At 43.6% G+C, this 18,685-nt stretch overlaps 1 protein-coding gene across 1 annotated transcript in view; it reads right to left on the bottom strand.

The window, feature by feature from the left end:
• LOC124556403 overlaps window positions 1–18,685 on the bottom strand; it is a 692,955-nt gene that overhangs the window by 98,113 nt on the left and 576,157 nt on the right. Inside the window, exon 12 of the mRNA XM_047130364.1 lies at window positions 10,760–10,870. Within this exon, the coding sequence (XP_046986320.1) occupies window positions 10,760–10,870 (111 nt within the window). The remainder of the gene's footprint in view (window positions 1–10,759; window positions 10,871–18,685) is intronic.

The following is an 18,685-nucleotide window of genomic DNA, read 5'->3' as shown; positions in this document are numbered from 1 at the left end:
GCTCCGCCACCACGGCCGGTGCCGCTACACACCATTAGGTTGCTTGCGGAGTATGATGTAGATGCAGATGTGGATAAAACAAATCCACAAGAATGATTAAGCGCATCACGATATTTTCCTTTTTGCCGTTTATGAGACTTCTATGGACCACAAAACCGACGCTCAGTTCTTGCGTTCGAGGAGTTTCATGTGCTAACAACAAACATTTTATCATGAATGTCTAATCAAACCTAGACGTACGTAGTAACACAAACTGATGGCTACCATAAATCATAAATCTGCGATTATTACGTTGTTTTTGCTGTAAAAACACAAAAGACAATCACTATTGGTAAAGGACACATTAATAATGAACTAATAAAAGATGTGGCCGTAACGCTCGTGTAGATTAAGAACTGCATCACATCTTTACAAATAAGAGGAGGCACATTGTGAAAGAAACGGGGACGAGCTGCATCGATCAGCCAGAGGTATACGTCACGGGCTGTGTGTCGCTTCACAAGGCTACTTTCCTTCACCGTCAAACTGCAGTTTGAAATCTCGAAACGTAAGAAACTTCATTTATTATAATTAAAGGACTTACATACATAATTGAATTCCCCTTTCTTCAGTTCTTCAAGTTTCAAAATCCCCAATTTTACTTTGTGTGTTTCCTCTTTTTGTGACCATGTATCGCTTTTTCTGCTGTGATTTAGCCAGGAAATCGTCTGTTCAACGTTGCAGTCAAGATGTTTTGAGAACTGAGATGAAGTGTCACACCTGTCAGCGGGTGTTATTTCGTGTCTCGGTAGCACCGCTCCCACTTTCAAAAACCGTGACCTGTGGAATAACTCTATGTTCTAAATTAGATGATGAACGAGAGACTGACAGCTGTTGGATACAAAGCAGACAGAAGAATTTTTTTATGATTTTTGGGAAAAAACAGTTGTGTATGAGAATACGACACATACTTGAGTATAGGGTATTTTCATATATTATTTAATGAAATCAGTTTGTTCCTGGCCGGCCGAAGTGGCCGTGCGGTTAAAGGCGCTGCAGTCTGGAACCGCAAGACCGCTACGGTCGCAGGTTCGAATCCTGCCTCGGGCATGGATGTTTGTGATGTCCTTAGGTTAGTTAGGTTTAACTAGTTCTAAGTTCTAGGGGACTAATGACCTCAGCAGTTGAGTCCCATAGTGCTCAGAGCCATTTTTTTAGTTTGTTCCTGGAGAACTGTCACGGAATGCGATAATAAGAGCAATCTTCGTCTTTGTTAGCGATCTCGCTAGGCAGGTGATCTAACTCAGTTTTAATACAGATAGCGGATGGAATAAGGCGCGCCTTACTTAAAGTTCCGAAATTCGCTTGTAGTGACTTTGGTAAACTACAGGACACATAAATGGAGAACGCCGCAACGGGATTCAAATCCAGCTCGTATCGAATGCGGCTCCCGAGTGCTTGTACTGCACATTCTCTCATAATGTCCAATATATACATGCTGGATTCGACCATGAAAATGTATTATTTGGGATGGCACTGAGAGTTGTGTGATGTCAGCTTCTAACTGGCTTATGGACAACTTGTCCTTTCCGATGTGTTTTGAAGGCGATGTACCGTGCAGGCAATCATAAAAACGTAATTATCTTAACGTCTCACATGTGACGTGGATTTTTCCACGCTGGGAATATCATAAATATGCCGATGAGTTAAACGGAAATAACATTTCTAGGATATCCGTGTTGAAAATTTTAACAGTAGCAGCGCATTCAAGTAAGTCAGCAACGCTTGTTTCGTTTCAGATCACAAAATATTTCCCGCCAGTCTTCGGATGAACAAAACACTGATACTGCGGAAAATTCGGAACTAAGACTAAGAATTTAATGTCCATTCAACGTCGGGGTCCTTAAAAACGGAGTAGAAGCAGTGAAGGGACAAGGATTGGAAAGCTTGTTACGCAGCTGTATTGGCATTCATTTGAAGTGATACAGTGATGCCACCGGACTATTCAGAGCATTGGTAAAAAAAATCAGATTAAGTAGTATGGTAATTTGCCTACTATGGATAACCACTGGGGACCAAACACCTTCGGAAAATTTTCGCTTTTTAAAGAGAATGAGGAGAAAAACCTTTAGTATGAAATTCTGAGCGAACTGAAATGCAGACCGTTTCACGTACGAATTAAGCGCTTTCACCAGCGCTAAGCGGCAACCTGTATCAGCATTTGCTCTCAGAAATGCACACAAACGGAGACTGAAGTCTTACTACGTAACGATAATACACCGACAGACCAGTTCACACAAATAACGTGAGTGCTACAACTTACTGTTGCTGTCTGCGCTTGATGGACTGGTTCATTCTAATATGCTCTTTTTTGCTGATAGGGTGTCGCATGCATTTTTCGAAGTGTATCAACTTTCGGAACAATCGATGTTGTTTGAAAATCGTCATCGGTTACGTCAAGAGCCTCTGTATGATTTGAAAACAAGACTGCGGCGTGTAGCTACATTGACGCGAATTATTGGGCCGATGATTTTCCAAACAACCATGACTTTTGATGGGTACCTGAAAATAAACTACAAACTTTTTTCAGAGAACAAACAGCTAACAAAATACTTACGGTAACTTAATGCTAGACTACTACAGGTACACGCACCGTCAATGTGTCTATGACAAATTTACGAGGATGGTTCCTGTCATAAAAACTCACCTCGTCATAATTAACTGACGCATTGACGACGTACGTTCTTGTACTGTCCTGCATGAAATAATTGTAGGTCTTTTCGATAACTGTTAGTTTTCTGAAAAATGTTGCAACACCAGCTAGGTTAGCCGAGAGCGCTAATGCGCTGCTTCCTGGACTCGGGTAGAGATCGAATCCGCACGGTGGATTAACGACGAGGGCCAGTGTGCTGGCCGGCCTGGATGTGGTTTTTAGGCGGTTTTCCACATCCCACTAGGTGAATACCGGCTGGTGCTTACGTCACGCCTCAGTTACAAGCCTCTAAGACATTTGAAACACGTTCGCACTATTTCATAGCATACACTCGACGCAGACAGCTGCGGTACACTAATTTCCGTCCCAGGGGGTGCAGGGTGGCGACAGGAAGGGTATCCGGCCACCCTCTGACTTTAACGTAGCCAAATCCGTAGAAACAAGGCAGACCCCGTGTTGAAGTAGCACAAAGGCCCTAAGAAAATGACGATGAGGAACTGAAAAATTTTGCAATACAGTGTTCACATAACCATGAGAAGTTATGGATTGCTGGACAAAGATCCGTACAGTAATTCGTGCAACACTAAAAGCACACAACATTTCCATTTTCATACCATGCAAAGGCTCTTGAAGTAATAGATGAAGATTTTCAGGTGAAAATCGTCGATTGTTCTGCTACTTCATGTACCCTAATAAATACAGCTACACTTGTAAGAGAAAAGAACATTCCATCATACACAGACTGCAATAGTCAACTGCAGTACTGGCGTCGAGCAAGAGTATCTGAGCTAGTCAGTCGATGCACAACCGTTACTGTGGAAAGTTTAAGTTTGGACAGCTCTGTGAGTGTATTTTACTGACACACAAGTCTGAAGTACTAAAACTATTTTCTCGAACATCTTCCAAGCTCCCTCCCCCCTCCCCCGTCCGCTTCTGCCTGCCCCCCCCCCCTCTTCCCCGCCTCCCACGTTTTAAAATAATACGCCAGCTGACAGAGTCCGTGGAACGAGGCACAATGTATCGGCGATCGGAGCAGACTTTCACGCCACTGATTCCCGCACAACGCTAGGCAGGGTGCTTAGGTCGTATAATGACACTACTGGCCATTAAAATTGCTACACCACGAAGATGACGTGCTACAGACGTGAAATTTAACCGACAGGAAGAAGATGCTGTGATATGCAAATGATTACCTTTTCAGAGCATTCACACAAGGTTGGCGCCGGTGGCGATACCTACAACGTGCTGACATAAGGAAAGTTTCCAACCGATTTCTCATACACAAACAGCAGCTGATCGCGTTGCTGGTAAAGCGTTGTTGTGATGCCTCGTGTAAGGAGGAGAAATGCGTACCATCACGTTTCCGACTTTGATAAAGGTCGGATTGTAGCCTATCGCGATTGTGGTTTATCGTATCGAGTCATTGCTACTCACGTTGGTCGAGATCCAATGACTGTTAGCAGAATATTGAATCGGTGGGTTCAGGGGGGTATGGAACGCCGTGCTGGATCCCAAGGGCCTCGTATCACGAGCAGTCGAGATGACAGGCATTTATCCGCATGGCTGTAACGCATCGTGCAGCCAGTTTCGATCCCTGAGTCGACAGATGGGGACGTTTGCAAGACACAACCATCTGCACGAACAGTTCGACGACGTTTGCACCAGCACGGACTATCAGTTCGGATACCGTGGCTGCGGTTACCCTTGACGCTGCATCACAGACAGGGGCGCCTGCGATGGTGTACTCAACGGCGAACCTTGGTGCACGAATGGCAAAACGTCGTTTTTTCGGATGGATCCAGGTTCTGTTTACAGCTTCATGATGGCCACATCCGTGTTTGTCGAAGTCGCGGTGAACGCACATTGGAAGCGTGTATTCGTCATCGCCATACTGGCGTATCACCCGGCGTGATGGTATGGGGTGCCATTGGTTACACGTCTCGGTCACCTATTGTTCACATTGACGGCACATTGAACAGTGGACGTTACATTTCAGATGTGTTACGACCCGTGGCTCTACCCTTAATTCGATCCCTGCCAAACCCTACATTTCACCAGCATAATGCACGACCGCATGTTGTAGGTCGTGTACGGGCCTTTCTAGATACAGAAAATGTTCGACTGCTGCCCTGGCCAGCACATTCTCCAGATCTCTCACCAATTGAAAACGTCTGGTCAATGGTGGCCGAGCAACTGGCTCGTCACAATACGCCAGTCACTACTCTTGATGAACTGTGGTATCGTGTTGAAGGTGCATGGGCAGCTGTACCTGTACACGCCGTCCGAGCTCTGTTTGACTCAATGCCCAGGCGTATCAAGGCCGTTATTACGGCCAGAGTTAGTTGTTCTGGGTACTGATTCTCAGGATCTATGCACCCAAACTGCGTGAAAATGTCAGTTCTAGTATAATATATTGGTCCAATGAATACCCGTTTATCATCTGCATTTCTTCTTGGTGCAACAATTTTAATGGCCAGTAATGTAATACCATGTATTATTAGCTACAGCAGACATATCCTTTTATAAATTTAGCGTTACTGACCACTCTATGGATTTTCAAATGCAAATTTCAATAAAATTACTTTAATAAATTGCGCAACAACCATGAAACTCCTTTAAGAAAAACTTTGTTTAACTTTACTTAGATGTCATTACTGTAGTAGCTGTAGCATTCATGAAATAATTAGTGTGTGATGAACATGCTTTGGTCCAAATAAAGTGAACACCATGCTGTGAAATTACAATTTCTACTTATCTGTAACATTAATGAGGTATTTTAATGTATCCTTCTACTGGAAATCCTTTGGAAGTTTTCTGTGCCATAGTGTTATTTTGTGTCTCGTTAGCGTCGTATCGGACCTTACACACTTTCCACCCGTGCAAATTGTCAGCACTCTGTTAGCTGGTGCTTCCTGGACATCATTCGATAATTTATTAGGAGGTTATCTTGTATCCTGACACACTTGAGAGTTGGTGCGAAATATCCGTCCAATTAATATAATACTATAAGAAAAACTAAAGTTATCAGGCAACAGTTGAACATTAAAGAGACACTTTTGCATCCGTCAACAATGCAAAGGTCATGTTTCATTGTTCCAAACTACACAGCACCTGGACTTTCTACCAATGGAACCATGTCGTGCAAAGACTATGGTTTTAAACGTGTCTGTGTTGTAAGGCGTGTGTGGATATGGGAAAGACTAGGGGGTGGATAGCTTTCAGAACATCTTCTCCAACCTTTACTGTATAGCGGATATTCCACAATGGTTTGCCATTATCGACGAGACCCACGCTGAAATTGAACTTCAAGGTGACTTATGAGCGTTGTCTACATCTACATCTACATTTATACTCCGCAAGCCACCCAACGGTGTGTGGCGGAGGGCACTTTACGTGCGATTGTCATTACCTCCCTTTCCTGTTCCAGTCACGTATGGTTCGCGGGAAGAACGACTGTCTGAAAGCCTCCGTGCGCCCTCTAATCTCTCTAATTTTACATTCGTGATCTCCTCGGGAGGTATAAGTAGGGGGAAGCAATATATTCGATACCTCATCCAGAAACGCACCCTCTCGAAACCTGGCGAGCAATCTACACCGCGATGCAGAGCGCCTCTCTTGCAGAGTCTGCCACTTGAGTTTATTAAACATCTCCGTAACGCTATCACGGATACCAAATAACCCTGTGACGAAACGCGCCGCCCTTCTTCGGATCTTCTCTATCTCCTCCGTCAAACCGATCTGGTACGGATCCCACACTGATGAGCAATACTCAAGTATAGGTCGAACGAGTGTTTTGTAAGCCACCTCCTTTGTTGATGAACTACATTTTCTAAGCACTCTCCCAATGAACCTCAACCTGGTACCCGCCTTACCAACAATTAATTTTATATGATCATTCCACTTCAAATCGTTCCGCACGCATACTCCCAGATATTTTACAGAAGTAACTGCTACCAGTGTTTGTTACGCTATCATATAATCATACAATAAAGGATCCTTCTTTCTATGTATTCGCAATACATTACATTTGTCTATGTTAAGGGACAGTTGTCACTCCCTGCCCCAAGTGCCTATCCGCTGCAGATCTTCCTGCATTTCGCTACAATTTTCTAACGCTGCAACTTCTCTGTATACTACAGCATCATCCGCGAAAAGCCGCATGGAACTTCCGACACTATCTACTAGGTCATTTATATATATTGTGAAAAGCAAAGGTCCCATAACACTCCCCTGTGGCACGCCAGAGGTTACTTTAACGTCTGTAGACGTCTCTCCATTGATAACAACATGCTGTGTTCTGTTTGCTAAAAACTCTTCAATCCAGCCACACAGCTGGTCTGACATTCCGTAGGCTCTTACTTTGTTTATCAGGCGACAGTGCGGAACTGTATCGAACGCCTTCCGGAAGTCAAGAAAAATAGCATCTACCTGGGAGCCTGTATCTAATATTTACTGGGTCTCATGAACAAATAAAGCGAGTTGGGTCTCACACGATCGCTGTTTCCGGAATCCATGTTGATTCCTACATAGTAGATTCTGGGTTTCCAAAAACGACATGATACTCGAGCAAAAAACATGTTCTAAAATTCTACAACAGATCGACGTCAGAGATATAGGTCTATAGTTTTGCACATCTGCTCGTCGACCCTTCTTGAAGACTGGGACTACCTGTGCTCTTTTCCAATCATTTGGAACCCTCCGTTCCTCTAGAGACTTGCAGTACACGGCTGTTAGAAGGGGGGCAAGTTCTTTCGCGTACTCTGTGTAGAATCGAATTGGTATCCCGTCAGGTCCAGTGGACTTTCCTCTATTGAGTGATTCCAGTTGCTTTTCTATTCCTTGGACACTTATTTCGATGTCAGCCATTTTTTCGTTTGTGCGAGGATTTAGAAAAGGAACTGCAGTGCGGTCTTCCTCTGTGAAACAGCTTTGGAAAAAGGTGTTTAGTATTTCAGCTTTACGCGTGTCATCCTCTGTTTCAATGCCATCATCATCCCGGAGTATCTGGATATGCTGTTTCGAGCCACTTACTGATTTAACGTAAGACCAGAACTTCCTAGGATTTTCTGTCAAGTCGGTACATAGAATTTTACTTTCGAATTCACTGAACGCTTCACGCATAGCCCTCCTTACGCTAACTTTGACATCGTTTAGATTCTGTTTGTCTGAGAGGTTTTGGCTGTGTTTAAACTTGGAGTGGAGCTCTCTTTGCTTTCGCAGTAGTTTCCTAACTTTGTTGTTGTACCACAGTGGGTTTTTCCCGTCCCTCACAGTTTTACTCGGCACGTACCTGTCTAAAACGCATTTTACGATTGCCTTGAACTTTTTCCATAAACACTCAACATTGTCAGTGTCGGAACAGAAATTTTCGTTTTGATCTGTTAGGTAGTCTGAAATCTGCCTTCTATTACTCTTGCTAAACAGATAAACCTTCCTCCCTTTTTTTGTATTCCTATTAACTCCCATATTCAGGGATGCTGCAACGGCCTTCCCTGTTCTGCACTTAAAGAGTCGAAAAGTTCGGGTCTGTTTGTTATCAGTAGGTCCAAGATGTTATCTCCACGAGTCGGTTCTCTGTTTAATTGCTCGAGGTAATTTTCGGATAGTGCACTCAGTATAATGTCACTCGATGCTCTGTCCCTACCACCCGTCCTAAACATCTGAGTGTCCCAGTCTATATCTGGTAGATTGAAATCTCCACCTAAGACTATAACATGCTGAGAAAATTTATGTGAAATGTATTCCACATTTTCTCTCAGTTGTTCTGCCACTAGTGCTGCTGAGTCGGGAGGTCGGTAAAAGGAGCCAATTATTAACCTAGCTCGGTTGTTCAGTGTAACCTCCACCCATAATAATTCACAGGAACTATCCAGTTCTACTTCACTACAGGATAAACTACTACTAACAGCGACGAACACTCCACCACCGGTTGCATGTAATCTATCCTTTCTAAACACCGTCTGTACCTTTGTAAAAATTTCGGCAGAATTTATCTCTGGCTTAAGCCAGCTTTCTGTACCTATAACGATTTCAGCTTCGGTGCTTTCTATCAGCGCTTGAAGTTCTGGTACTTTACCAAAGCAGCTTCGACAGTTGACAACTACAATACCGATTGCTGCTTGGTCCCCGCATGTCCTGACTTTGCCCCGCACCTGTTGAGGCTGTTGCCCTTTCTGTACTTGCCCAAGGCCATCTAACCTAAAAAACCGCCCAGCCCACGCCACACAACCCCTGCTACCCGTGTAGCCGCTTGTTGCGTGTAGTGGACTCCTGACCTATCCAGCGGAACCCGAAACCCCACCACCCTATGGCGCAAGTCGAGGAATCTGCAGCCCACACGGTCGCAGAACCGTCTCAGCCTCTGATTCAGACCCTCCACTCGGCTCTGTACCAAAGGTCCGCAGTCAGCCCTGTCGACGATGCTGCAGATGGTGAGCTCTGCTTTCATCCCACTAGCGAGACTGGCAGTCTTCACCAAATCAGATAGCCGCCGGAAGCCAGAGAGGATTTCCTCCGATCCATAGCGACACACATCATTGGTGCCGACATGAGCGACCACCTGCAGATGGGTGCACCCTGTACCCTTCATGGCATCCGGAAGGACCCTTTCCACATCTGGAATGACTCCCCCCGGTATGCACACGGAGTGCACATTGGTTTTCTTCCCCTCTCTTGCTGCCATTTCCCTAAGGGGCCCCATTACGCGCCTGACGTTGGAGCTCCCAACTACCAGTAAGCCCACCCTCTGCGACCGCCCGGATCTTGCAGACTGAGGGGCAACCTCTGGAACAGGACAAGCAGCCATGCCAGGCCGAAGATCAGTATCAGCCTGAGACAGAGCCTGAAACCGGTTCGTCAGACAAACTGGAGAGGCCTTCCGTTCAGCCCTCCGGAATGTCTTTCGCCCCCTGCCACACCTTGAGACGACCTCCCACTCTACCACAGGTGAGGGATCAGCCTCAATGCGGGCAGTATCCCGGGCAACCACAGTCGTAGTCCGATTGGGGGATGCGTGGGACGAGCTGGCCGTCCCCGACAAACCCCCATCCGGACCCCCACAGTGATGCCCATTGGCAACAGCCTCAAGCTGTGTGACCGAAGCCAACACTGCCTGAAGCTGGGAGTGAAGGGATGCCAACTCAGCCTGCATCCGAACACAGCAGTTGCAGTCCCTATCCATGCTAAAAACTGTTTTGCAAAGAACGTCTGAACTAATCTACAGAGAGCGCAAACAAATCGACAAAATTTAAACGGTTATTAAAATACAAGATTGCCTAGTAAATGCAGTAATGCTGCTACTTGCGCACTGCTGACACTGCTCGGCGGCGGAAGGAGACTACGCGAATTTACACTATTCAGGTACTAAAACGCGATGCTACAACTCTCAAATACTATAATACGCCTGAAATTTATGAATTAAACAACGCAGGTACCAAAAACACGCAAAGAAATTAAGAATTAAACTATGTAACAAATGAGTGAGCTAGGAGTATACGAGTAGTAAGCGACTTCGTGACGCAAGCAATTTCCCCAGCTGTGAGCTGCATTTTCCGATACGATAATGCCCCACACACACTGCTGGAAATGTTCGGCACTGGTCTCATTAGCGTGTTCTTGGACTGAAACGCTTTTCAAAGTCCCACAAGCCCTTAATTTGATTTGTAATGGAGATATTGTGGTTTGAACTAGAAAACCAATTAGGAACTCAGTATCTTTCAAAGAAGAGGCACAGTTCCTTTGAGAGGAATGATATACCAGTCACATTTTAAATGCATGAATTGCCGGATGGAACAAGATTGTTTTCGATAATGAACATGACCGTACGTACTACTGAATGGGGGTCAGTATTATACAGCCATCACCTTTACGTATGAGTATTAGATTTAACGACAGTAAAACTTTCATATTTATTCATTATCTGTGATTTCCAAACTTTATTATTTCTTCGCTGCAAACTTTTTTGATGTTTGTTACAACGTTGTTCGAGTGTGCCTCTTATCTGTAACCAATTTTATTGTGTATTAAGACGGATCTTGAGGGTATTGTAAATGATAGAGCTGTGTTTACCTCTTCGGACTGGGACAGAGAATCCTCGGCGGTGGCCACAGGTATCCTTGCTGGTGCACTGCGGGCTGCAGTCACGTCGGTGTCGAGACGTTTCCGCTGGTTTCTCCGTTCCTGTGCACGTTCACAATAGTCAATGCCTTACTGCACTTTGGCAGCGAAATATGTTGACTTATTTTAAGAAAATCTGCCGGTATTTTAGGGTATTTTCCTCTTAAGCGCTATACAGCACAAGATATTTTTTCTTTTATTTATTTATTAGTTTCCTTATTTACTTTGTCCGTGTATCACGTTTGAGAGGATGAGTCCTCTGTTCCGTACATCCATTCCTACCTCTCCCACTGGTTCACTAGTGATGTGGTATGCACCTCAATGAGGCGGGAATTCTGAGTAATTGCAAATTTTAATGTTTGAAATATTCACTGCGTTTTTGTAATTCCATGTCTATGCTGGAGTTTCTGTGGAGAAGACAGTCATCGCTACAGTATCTGCAAAAAGAATTGCCAACGCTCGTCACTAAGTAATTTTTCTGACATTCTGCTATACTGTTTTAGGCATACGAGAAGCTATCCACAGTGTTAACCAAGTTCTGCGCAACACAACTTGCTAGTGAGCCAGGATGTGCGGTGTTCGGAACAGATCTGAGAATATAGGGTTATGCAGCTGCCTTATTTATAGAAATTGTGAAGTAGTACACATTGTAATTTACGTTTCAATAATATTTCACTAATTTTATTCCGGAATCAACTCATTGTTTTATAAAAATTACTCATAATATTGCTGTCCATACAGTGCCATACGGTTATAGCTGTAAAACAGTTAGGAAAAGTGATAAATCACTATTATGTAAAAAGAGAATGATTTATTGAGTTGAGTATAGATTTCATAAATCTCTTTATCTAACTATCAACGTCACTGTAGAGACATGTAAGTAATAATTAATGCGTACGAATTTCACGCCAAATAATTATTGCTATCTACCGCTTAAAAATGCAAGAAGAGGAAAGAAACTATAAAACATATTTTTGAGGTGCGATATGAAGTTTTCACGGCGTATTTCTAAGCTGGAGAACTCTTGTTCGTAAATTCTTATGACGTGACCCGGACAGACACCGGAATTCAACAAGCTTTTGAGGTACTGTCAGATGAACATTTTGGTGGTGGCTCTAACCGATGTTAGCAGCATTAACCTACACTATCAGTAAAATATACCAAGGAATGTATAGATACTGTCATAAATTTCGATCATCTACAAAATCTTGAACCACTGTCTTGGCACAGAGTTAAACCCACTAGACTCGCATTCGGGAGGAACGAGGTTCTAACTCACATTCAGCCATTTAGATTTGTCTGGTTTTCTTAGGTTATTTATGAGAACCGCCGAGAGTGGTCCTTCCACCAATTCGAGTTTGTACGCCGTCTGTAATGACGTCAATGTATTAGGTTGGTGCATAATCTCGTAGCGTTTTTGTTTTTCATACTGGTATTCCGGTTGGTATGGGTTTGTTTACCGATTATCATTTTTTATTTGTAGTTCACTGTTGCCATCTGAGTGTATATATCGTCATTTTTTCATTTGGAGATAGGAAATGGAGATGCTGAAAAAAGGATTACCAAGTGGAGAAATCGGAACATTTCCGACAAAGTCTTTGAGTTCAGTAGAGGGGTGACAGCAGCGAAGGCAGCTAGAAACATTTGCGCCGTGTTTGGGGATAATGTCATTCGACAGAGCACGGCTAGAAAATGGTTTTCTCGTTTTAAGGAAGATTGTTTTGACATTACTAACTGTACACGTTCAGGAACACCTTCAGGGTTTGATGAAGATCGCTTAAACGCGTTAATCCACTGTAGTCCACGTCAGTGTACTCTAGAACTAACAGATATGAATTTTGAACATCCCACCATCGCGTGACATTTGAATGCAGTGGGGAAGGTTCAAAAATCGGGTGTGTGGGTATACTCTAAGCCAAACTCACAAAAATCAGCATCACTGCTTGCTTCTCATCAACTGGCTCGTCAGTAACACCTACCATTCCTATCCTACATCGTTACTGGGTAACGAGAAATTGTGTTTTTACGGTAACACAAGGAAGAGAATGTAATGATTAAGCCCAAGCAAAGCAGCAACTCTCTGTACAAAGACCTTTGCGCATCCCAAAAGATAGCGTTATGTACCTGATGGAACAGCGATGATGTGGTGTACTCCGAATTGCTTCCCCGAGGTGTAACCATCACTGCTGACATTTAATGTCAACAACTGACTAGTCTTGCAGACGCAGTCCAAGGAAAACGTCCAGGAATACTGCGTGAAGTAATGCTACTCTACGATAACGAGCACTCGCATTCTGCAAGACTACCAAAAAACACTATACAGAAGTTGGGTCGGGAAGTCGTTCCATACCCACCTTATTCATCTAATGCTGCGCCCCCATATTTTCACTTTTTCCGCTCTCTATCGAACAACCTTCAAGAAACTTCCTTTCCGGATGAAAACGAGCTCCGAACATGACTAGACGAGATCTTCGCCTCCAAACCACGTGACTTATGCAGTCGCGAAGTAGAAAAGTTACCCCAGAGTTGGCAGACTGTTGTAAATAGTGAAGGAGAATATACTATTGATGACTAAAGTCTCTCTTATGTATATCTATTATTATTATATGTGGAAAGACGCTATGTACTTATGCACCAATTTAAGGTAATGGTGTTTACGAACTCATCTTGACTTTGTTAAGGGTTCCCTGAGTTTTCTTGACACCTTCTCATATTGTGCCTTCCTTGTTCGAAGCACTTTTCTTATGATAAGATGTCTTTCCTCCTTAATTAATCTCCTTTTTACTGTTGCCTCTTAAGACTCAACATATGAACCACGAACCCAGTAGATGAGATTTTAGGCTAAACTCTAACCTCCCATTCCTTTCTTTACAGTTCTCGACTAAAATGAAATCTGTGGACTTCACATATTTAATGATTGTACCCCTACCCACTGAACTTGTCCGAGACTGTTGTTGGGGGAAGCATCACATGTTTACCTTTTTCTCATACTGATGTGTGGATCATAACATACTGTCAGCGTAACAATTTTATTGGCATATAGCCTGATAATGCCCAAGTGGGTGCAATTAAGTAACTGCTAAATACTGAAATGAGTATTTATTTCACAATAAATGAAAGCCTACGTAGGAAAATTGCTTCGTTTAAGGTTCTGAAATTAATGAGACTAATAACATTTCCAGCATGGAGCAATAAGACATCAGAGTAGAAGTTGTTTGGTTTCCACAGCTGAGTGCCCTAATAGCAGGAAATGATTTGCAATATTGTAGAAAAAATCATTGACACATCAGTGCGTTCCAGGATAAGGCACCCATCTGTCACTAACAATGGACGTAGAATCTCCTTTGAAAATGATGGCCGCTCACCACATTTACAGTTCAGGAGACTGTTGTAATAGACGTCTGTGTTAAACATCAAAAACTAAACTTAATATGTTACTGTCGCAAATGACGAGATACTTTGATCAAGACGATTTTACTGAGGCATAAACTGCAGCAAACAGTCACTATATTATCAAATTTATTTTATTGCGTTTTACCCGTTTCGAGTGTTTTCTCATCCATCTAGGGATGGTGTACACTTAAGTTATTACATAAGACAAATAGTGGGTCTAGCATTTGTTTGTAACACTAGCATTTTGTTATTTCATTTCATGAACGTTTGATATATGAGCACAATGGGTTGCAAACATAATGTGCAGGCCTTTCACATGTGAGGGTGCATCACAATTGTAAATATAACGCAAATAGCGACTGTTAACTGCAATTTTCCTTTGTAATATACGACATAGCCACCTCTCTTTTTCTATTACGGAAAGTCGCAGATGCAACTAGAGCCGAACGTCGATAACTATTTCGGTATGAGTAGAAGCGATCTCAAGGTTTGTATCTACCCAATCATTCTCACATAACATAAAAGTACGTATATTTCATCAAGTCCATAGCTGACGCGTGGGAAACAATGTACACTTATACCCTACTACACCAGATATGTACTCAAAACTCCACAGAATGGTATGTGTCGGCGGGTAAATGGTGTATTGAAAGATTATTCCCCTTCCCACCGTTATCCTTCCCTTCTCAATTTCGGATGGTATACACGAAGAAAGACTGTCGTTGCCGCTCTGCGCACATTCTAATTCCTCTTCCTTCGCTTTCGTAGTCATTAAGTTGGGGAAAGATATGTTTCTTGGCTGATAGTGGGAAGTGGACGGTAGTAGTTTCATGAGTAAAGTTCTGAGTGATGTACAGCGCTATTCTAGAATCGCCTCCCATCGGATTTTGGCGAGTATTTCCGGGGCATTCCCGCAATGTATAGGCAAACACACGACGAAGCGCGCATCATTTCTTTTAATACCTTCTTTTCTTCCGTAAATACTGCTTGATCAGCATCCCCAAGCCAGTAAACAATACTCTAGAATAGGTGGAACGAGGGGTTTGTGAGCGTCCTTGTCTTTAGGTGAAGCAGTTATTTGGGGGTCTTCCAATAGGTCTCAGCATGACATCTGCCTTCCCGTCGGCTTCATTTATAGGGTAGTTACACCCTAAATTACCCCGAAAATATACGGTTATGTATAAGTTGTATGTGGTTTCAGCGAATGATCACTGATCGTACAGGCCAAATGCTACCAGGTCTTTTTCTCTACTTACGACCATTACATTCCATTTATTTATGTTGAGGGTCTGCCGCCTGTTTTTCATCCAAGTACCTATCACCTTTAAGTCTTCGTAAAAAGTTTATAGAGGTGTGATATTTTGTTCACAACTGCACCGTCTGCGCACAGCGTGAACAGCCTCAGGGAGCTAAGAACAGTATTTGTCAAGCCGTTGCCGGACTGGGTGGCCGAGCGGTTCTAGGCGCTACAGTCTGGAACCGCGCGACCGCTACGGTCGCAGGTTCGAATCCTGCCTCGGGCATGGATGTGTGTGATATCCTTAGGTTAGTTAGGTTTAAGTAGTTCTGAGTTCTAGGGGACTGATGACCTCAGAAGTTAAGTCCCATAGTGCTTAGAGCCATTTGAACCATTTTTATGTCAAGCCGTTCATGTGCACAGTGAAGGTAACTATCCCATTACACTTTCTTACAAGATGACTTGTACAAAATTTCATGAATGGCAGCTTGCTCTAAATGTAGGTAAATGAAAGTTAATGCGTATGGATAGGAAAAATAGTTCTGTAACGTTAGAATACAGCATTAGTAGGGTGCAACTTGACAAGTCACTTCGATTAAATATCTAGGCTAACGTTGCAAAGTGATATGAAATGGAATGCGCACGTCAGGTTGGCAGTAGGGAAGACGAACGCTCGACTTAGTTTTATTGGAGGAATTTTGAGAAAAATGTAGCTTCTCGAGTACTGTTCGAGTGTTTGGGATTCGCACCTAGTCGGATTAAAGGAAGATACCGAAGCAATTCAGAGGCGGGCTGCTAGATTTTTTACCGGTAGATTCCATCAACACACAACTTCTTCGTGTTGAACTAACATGGGAATCACTGGATGGAAGACGATGCTCTTCTTGCAAAGCACTATTGCGCAAATTTAAAGAACAGGCAGTTGAGACTGACTGCAGAATGGTTCTTCTGCCGCCAACGTACATTTCGCGAAAGGACCATGAAAATAGAATGTTAGAAATTTGGGCTTTTGCGGAGGTTTTTAGACACTTATTTTCCCCTCGCTCTACTTGCGAGTGGAGCAGGAGAGGAAATGACTGGTAATGGTACAAGGTATCTTCCGCCATACACCGTACGGTGGTTTGCGAAGTATTTATGTATATGTAGACGAAATGAAATGATCGCGTGGCATTGTTGGCCGAGAGACCCCGTCCGGGGAAGTTCGGCCGTCGTGTGCAAATGGCGCTATACTGAGCGACATACGCGGCTGTGATGATGAGTGATGAGGAAACCACAACACCCCGTCCACTGGCGGGGAAAATCTCTAACCTGTCCGCGAATCGAACCCGAGCCCCATGCATGGTAGGCAAGCTCGTTATCACTCAGCTAAGCAGGCGGACGATGTAGATGAAGATGTAGATACACTACATTACTTTCACTTCTGACGATGTCTCCTTATTAAGAACGACATTCTGGGTAGTTATAGCGAGGAAATAATGTGTCCATTCACATTCTCATGACCGATATTGCACAAGCACCTTTTACACTGCCTATAACGATACCATTTGTTTGCTGTTATTGCATCGTTACAATGCATAAAAATTGTGCAAAGATGACGCGCACGTGCAGCTTACCGCCACTTAATTACTTTTAGAACCATCAGATCATTGGCATGAGGGACATGAGAGTATCATACCGAAAGTTGGCTGTTGTACAATGATTGCAGAACGAATGGTGACGACATCCGCTCAGGACAAAAATATGTCAAGAAAAGTGGGCAATGGTTCTTCGGGAAGCAATAAACGACGAGAAGATCGTAGGATTGTTTGACTGGCTGTGAAGAATAGGCAAACGACTACAATTGAAATCTGGGCAGCGGTTATAGGCAGAGTGTCATCACGGATCGGTGTTAAAAGATGACTGGACGCTGGGTTGAGATTTTAAGTTGCCATGTGTCGTTCACCGCTGACTCCAGACCATAGACGACAGAAATTGGCATGTAGTAGATGCAGAGTGTGCTGGCATACTGAGTGGCATTCTGTGACGTTCAGCAAAGAGTGTCGCTTCTGTTTGTGGTGGCAAATCGACCTTAACGTGCCCGTAGACGACCTGGTGAAAGGTCACAAGAAACACCGATTCTCGAGACCCACAACTCTCCAACTCCTGGAATCATGGTGTGAGGAACTACTGGATGTGAAACAGGACTGATTCCGTAATTGTTGAAGGGATATTGAATGCTCGCCACTAGAATGGCAGACCCTTTTATCATGTCCTTCGTGACCAGAGAACCAAAGGTAGCATTCCAATAGGACTATGCAAGGCCATATACTATAGATCAGACTACTAACGCTTTGAGGAATGCACGGATCGTTGATTGGCCAGCCCGGTCCCCCGATTTGCACCCGATGACTGTGTGTGGGATGTGATGAAACGACGTGAACTTTCATATTAGCGTCCAATATCTTGAACTGAGACAGCATGTGTTTCATGCCGTTTGCTACCATGCCACCACGAATAGAAGAGTAAATTAGTGCCTGTCGGGGGCGTGGGGGGGGGGGGGGGGGGGAGGGGTTGCACTCTCCAAATAGAAGGCTTAATCATTTAATATCTGTTGCGTGATGAACATCTCCACAAAGTTTGATAAATGTTGGGGGGATGCTTCATACTCTAGCTCTTACCATTCCCATAAATGTATTTGGTCCTCCTTACAATATAAAATTCACAGTATCCGGAAATAGTGCTATAATGTAAACAATATATTTACAAAATAATGTAATACGTAATATGAAATATGATACGACATCAACGCAATTATTTTGTAGTTAATAGTGTGTAACACGGAAATAAGCAGGGATAATTATCTGTCATGGTCCTTTATCCACATAGGGATGGTAAAATGTAGTCTGAAGAATAGACACATCCGTCGAGAAGCACTCTTGTAATATACGGAGAAGCTATTGAGCCCGCAGCTATACTGGAAAGTAATAAGTCACTATGTAATGAACTGAAGTCCTTCTGCAGTTCGCCCACATCTTGGTGCTGAACCATCCTCTCTCGGCTATAAGAATCATTTACGACTTGGTATGGCCTGTAAACTTCGTTTCCCTCTTTTTTTTCCGGCGGTTGCCCCAGGGGGGGCCTGCTCTGGACAGCAAGAAGAATGGCTGCAGGACGACCTTAATGCCATCTTTGTCTCTGACAAAACTCGCCGCGCCTCTCTCGAGTTTACCCCGACCATTCTCTGATTTAAGCTCACAAAAATTCACTTG

This window comes from Schistocerca americana, chromosome X (genome assembly GCF_021461395.2).
Source record: "Schistocerca americana isolate TAMUIC-IGC-003095 chromosome X, iqSchAmer2.1, whole genome shotgun sequence".
NCBI lineage: Eukaryota > Metazoa > Arthropoda > Insecta > Orthoptera > Acrididae > Schistocerca > Schistocerca americana.
This window is presented reverse-complemented; position numbering and strand designations above follow the sequence as displayed.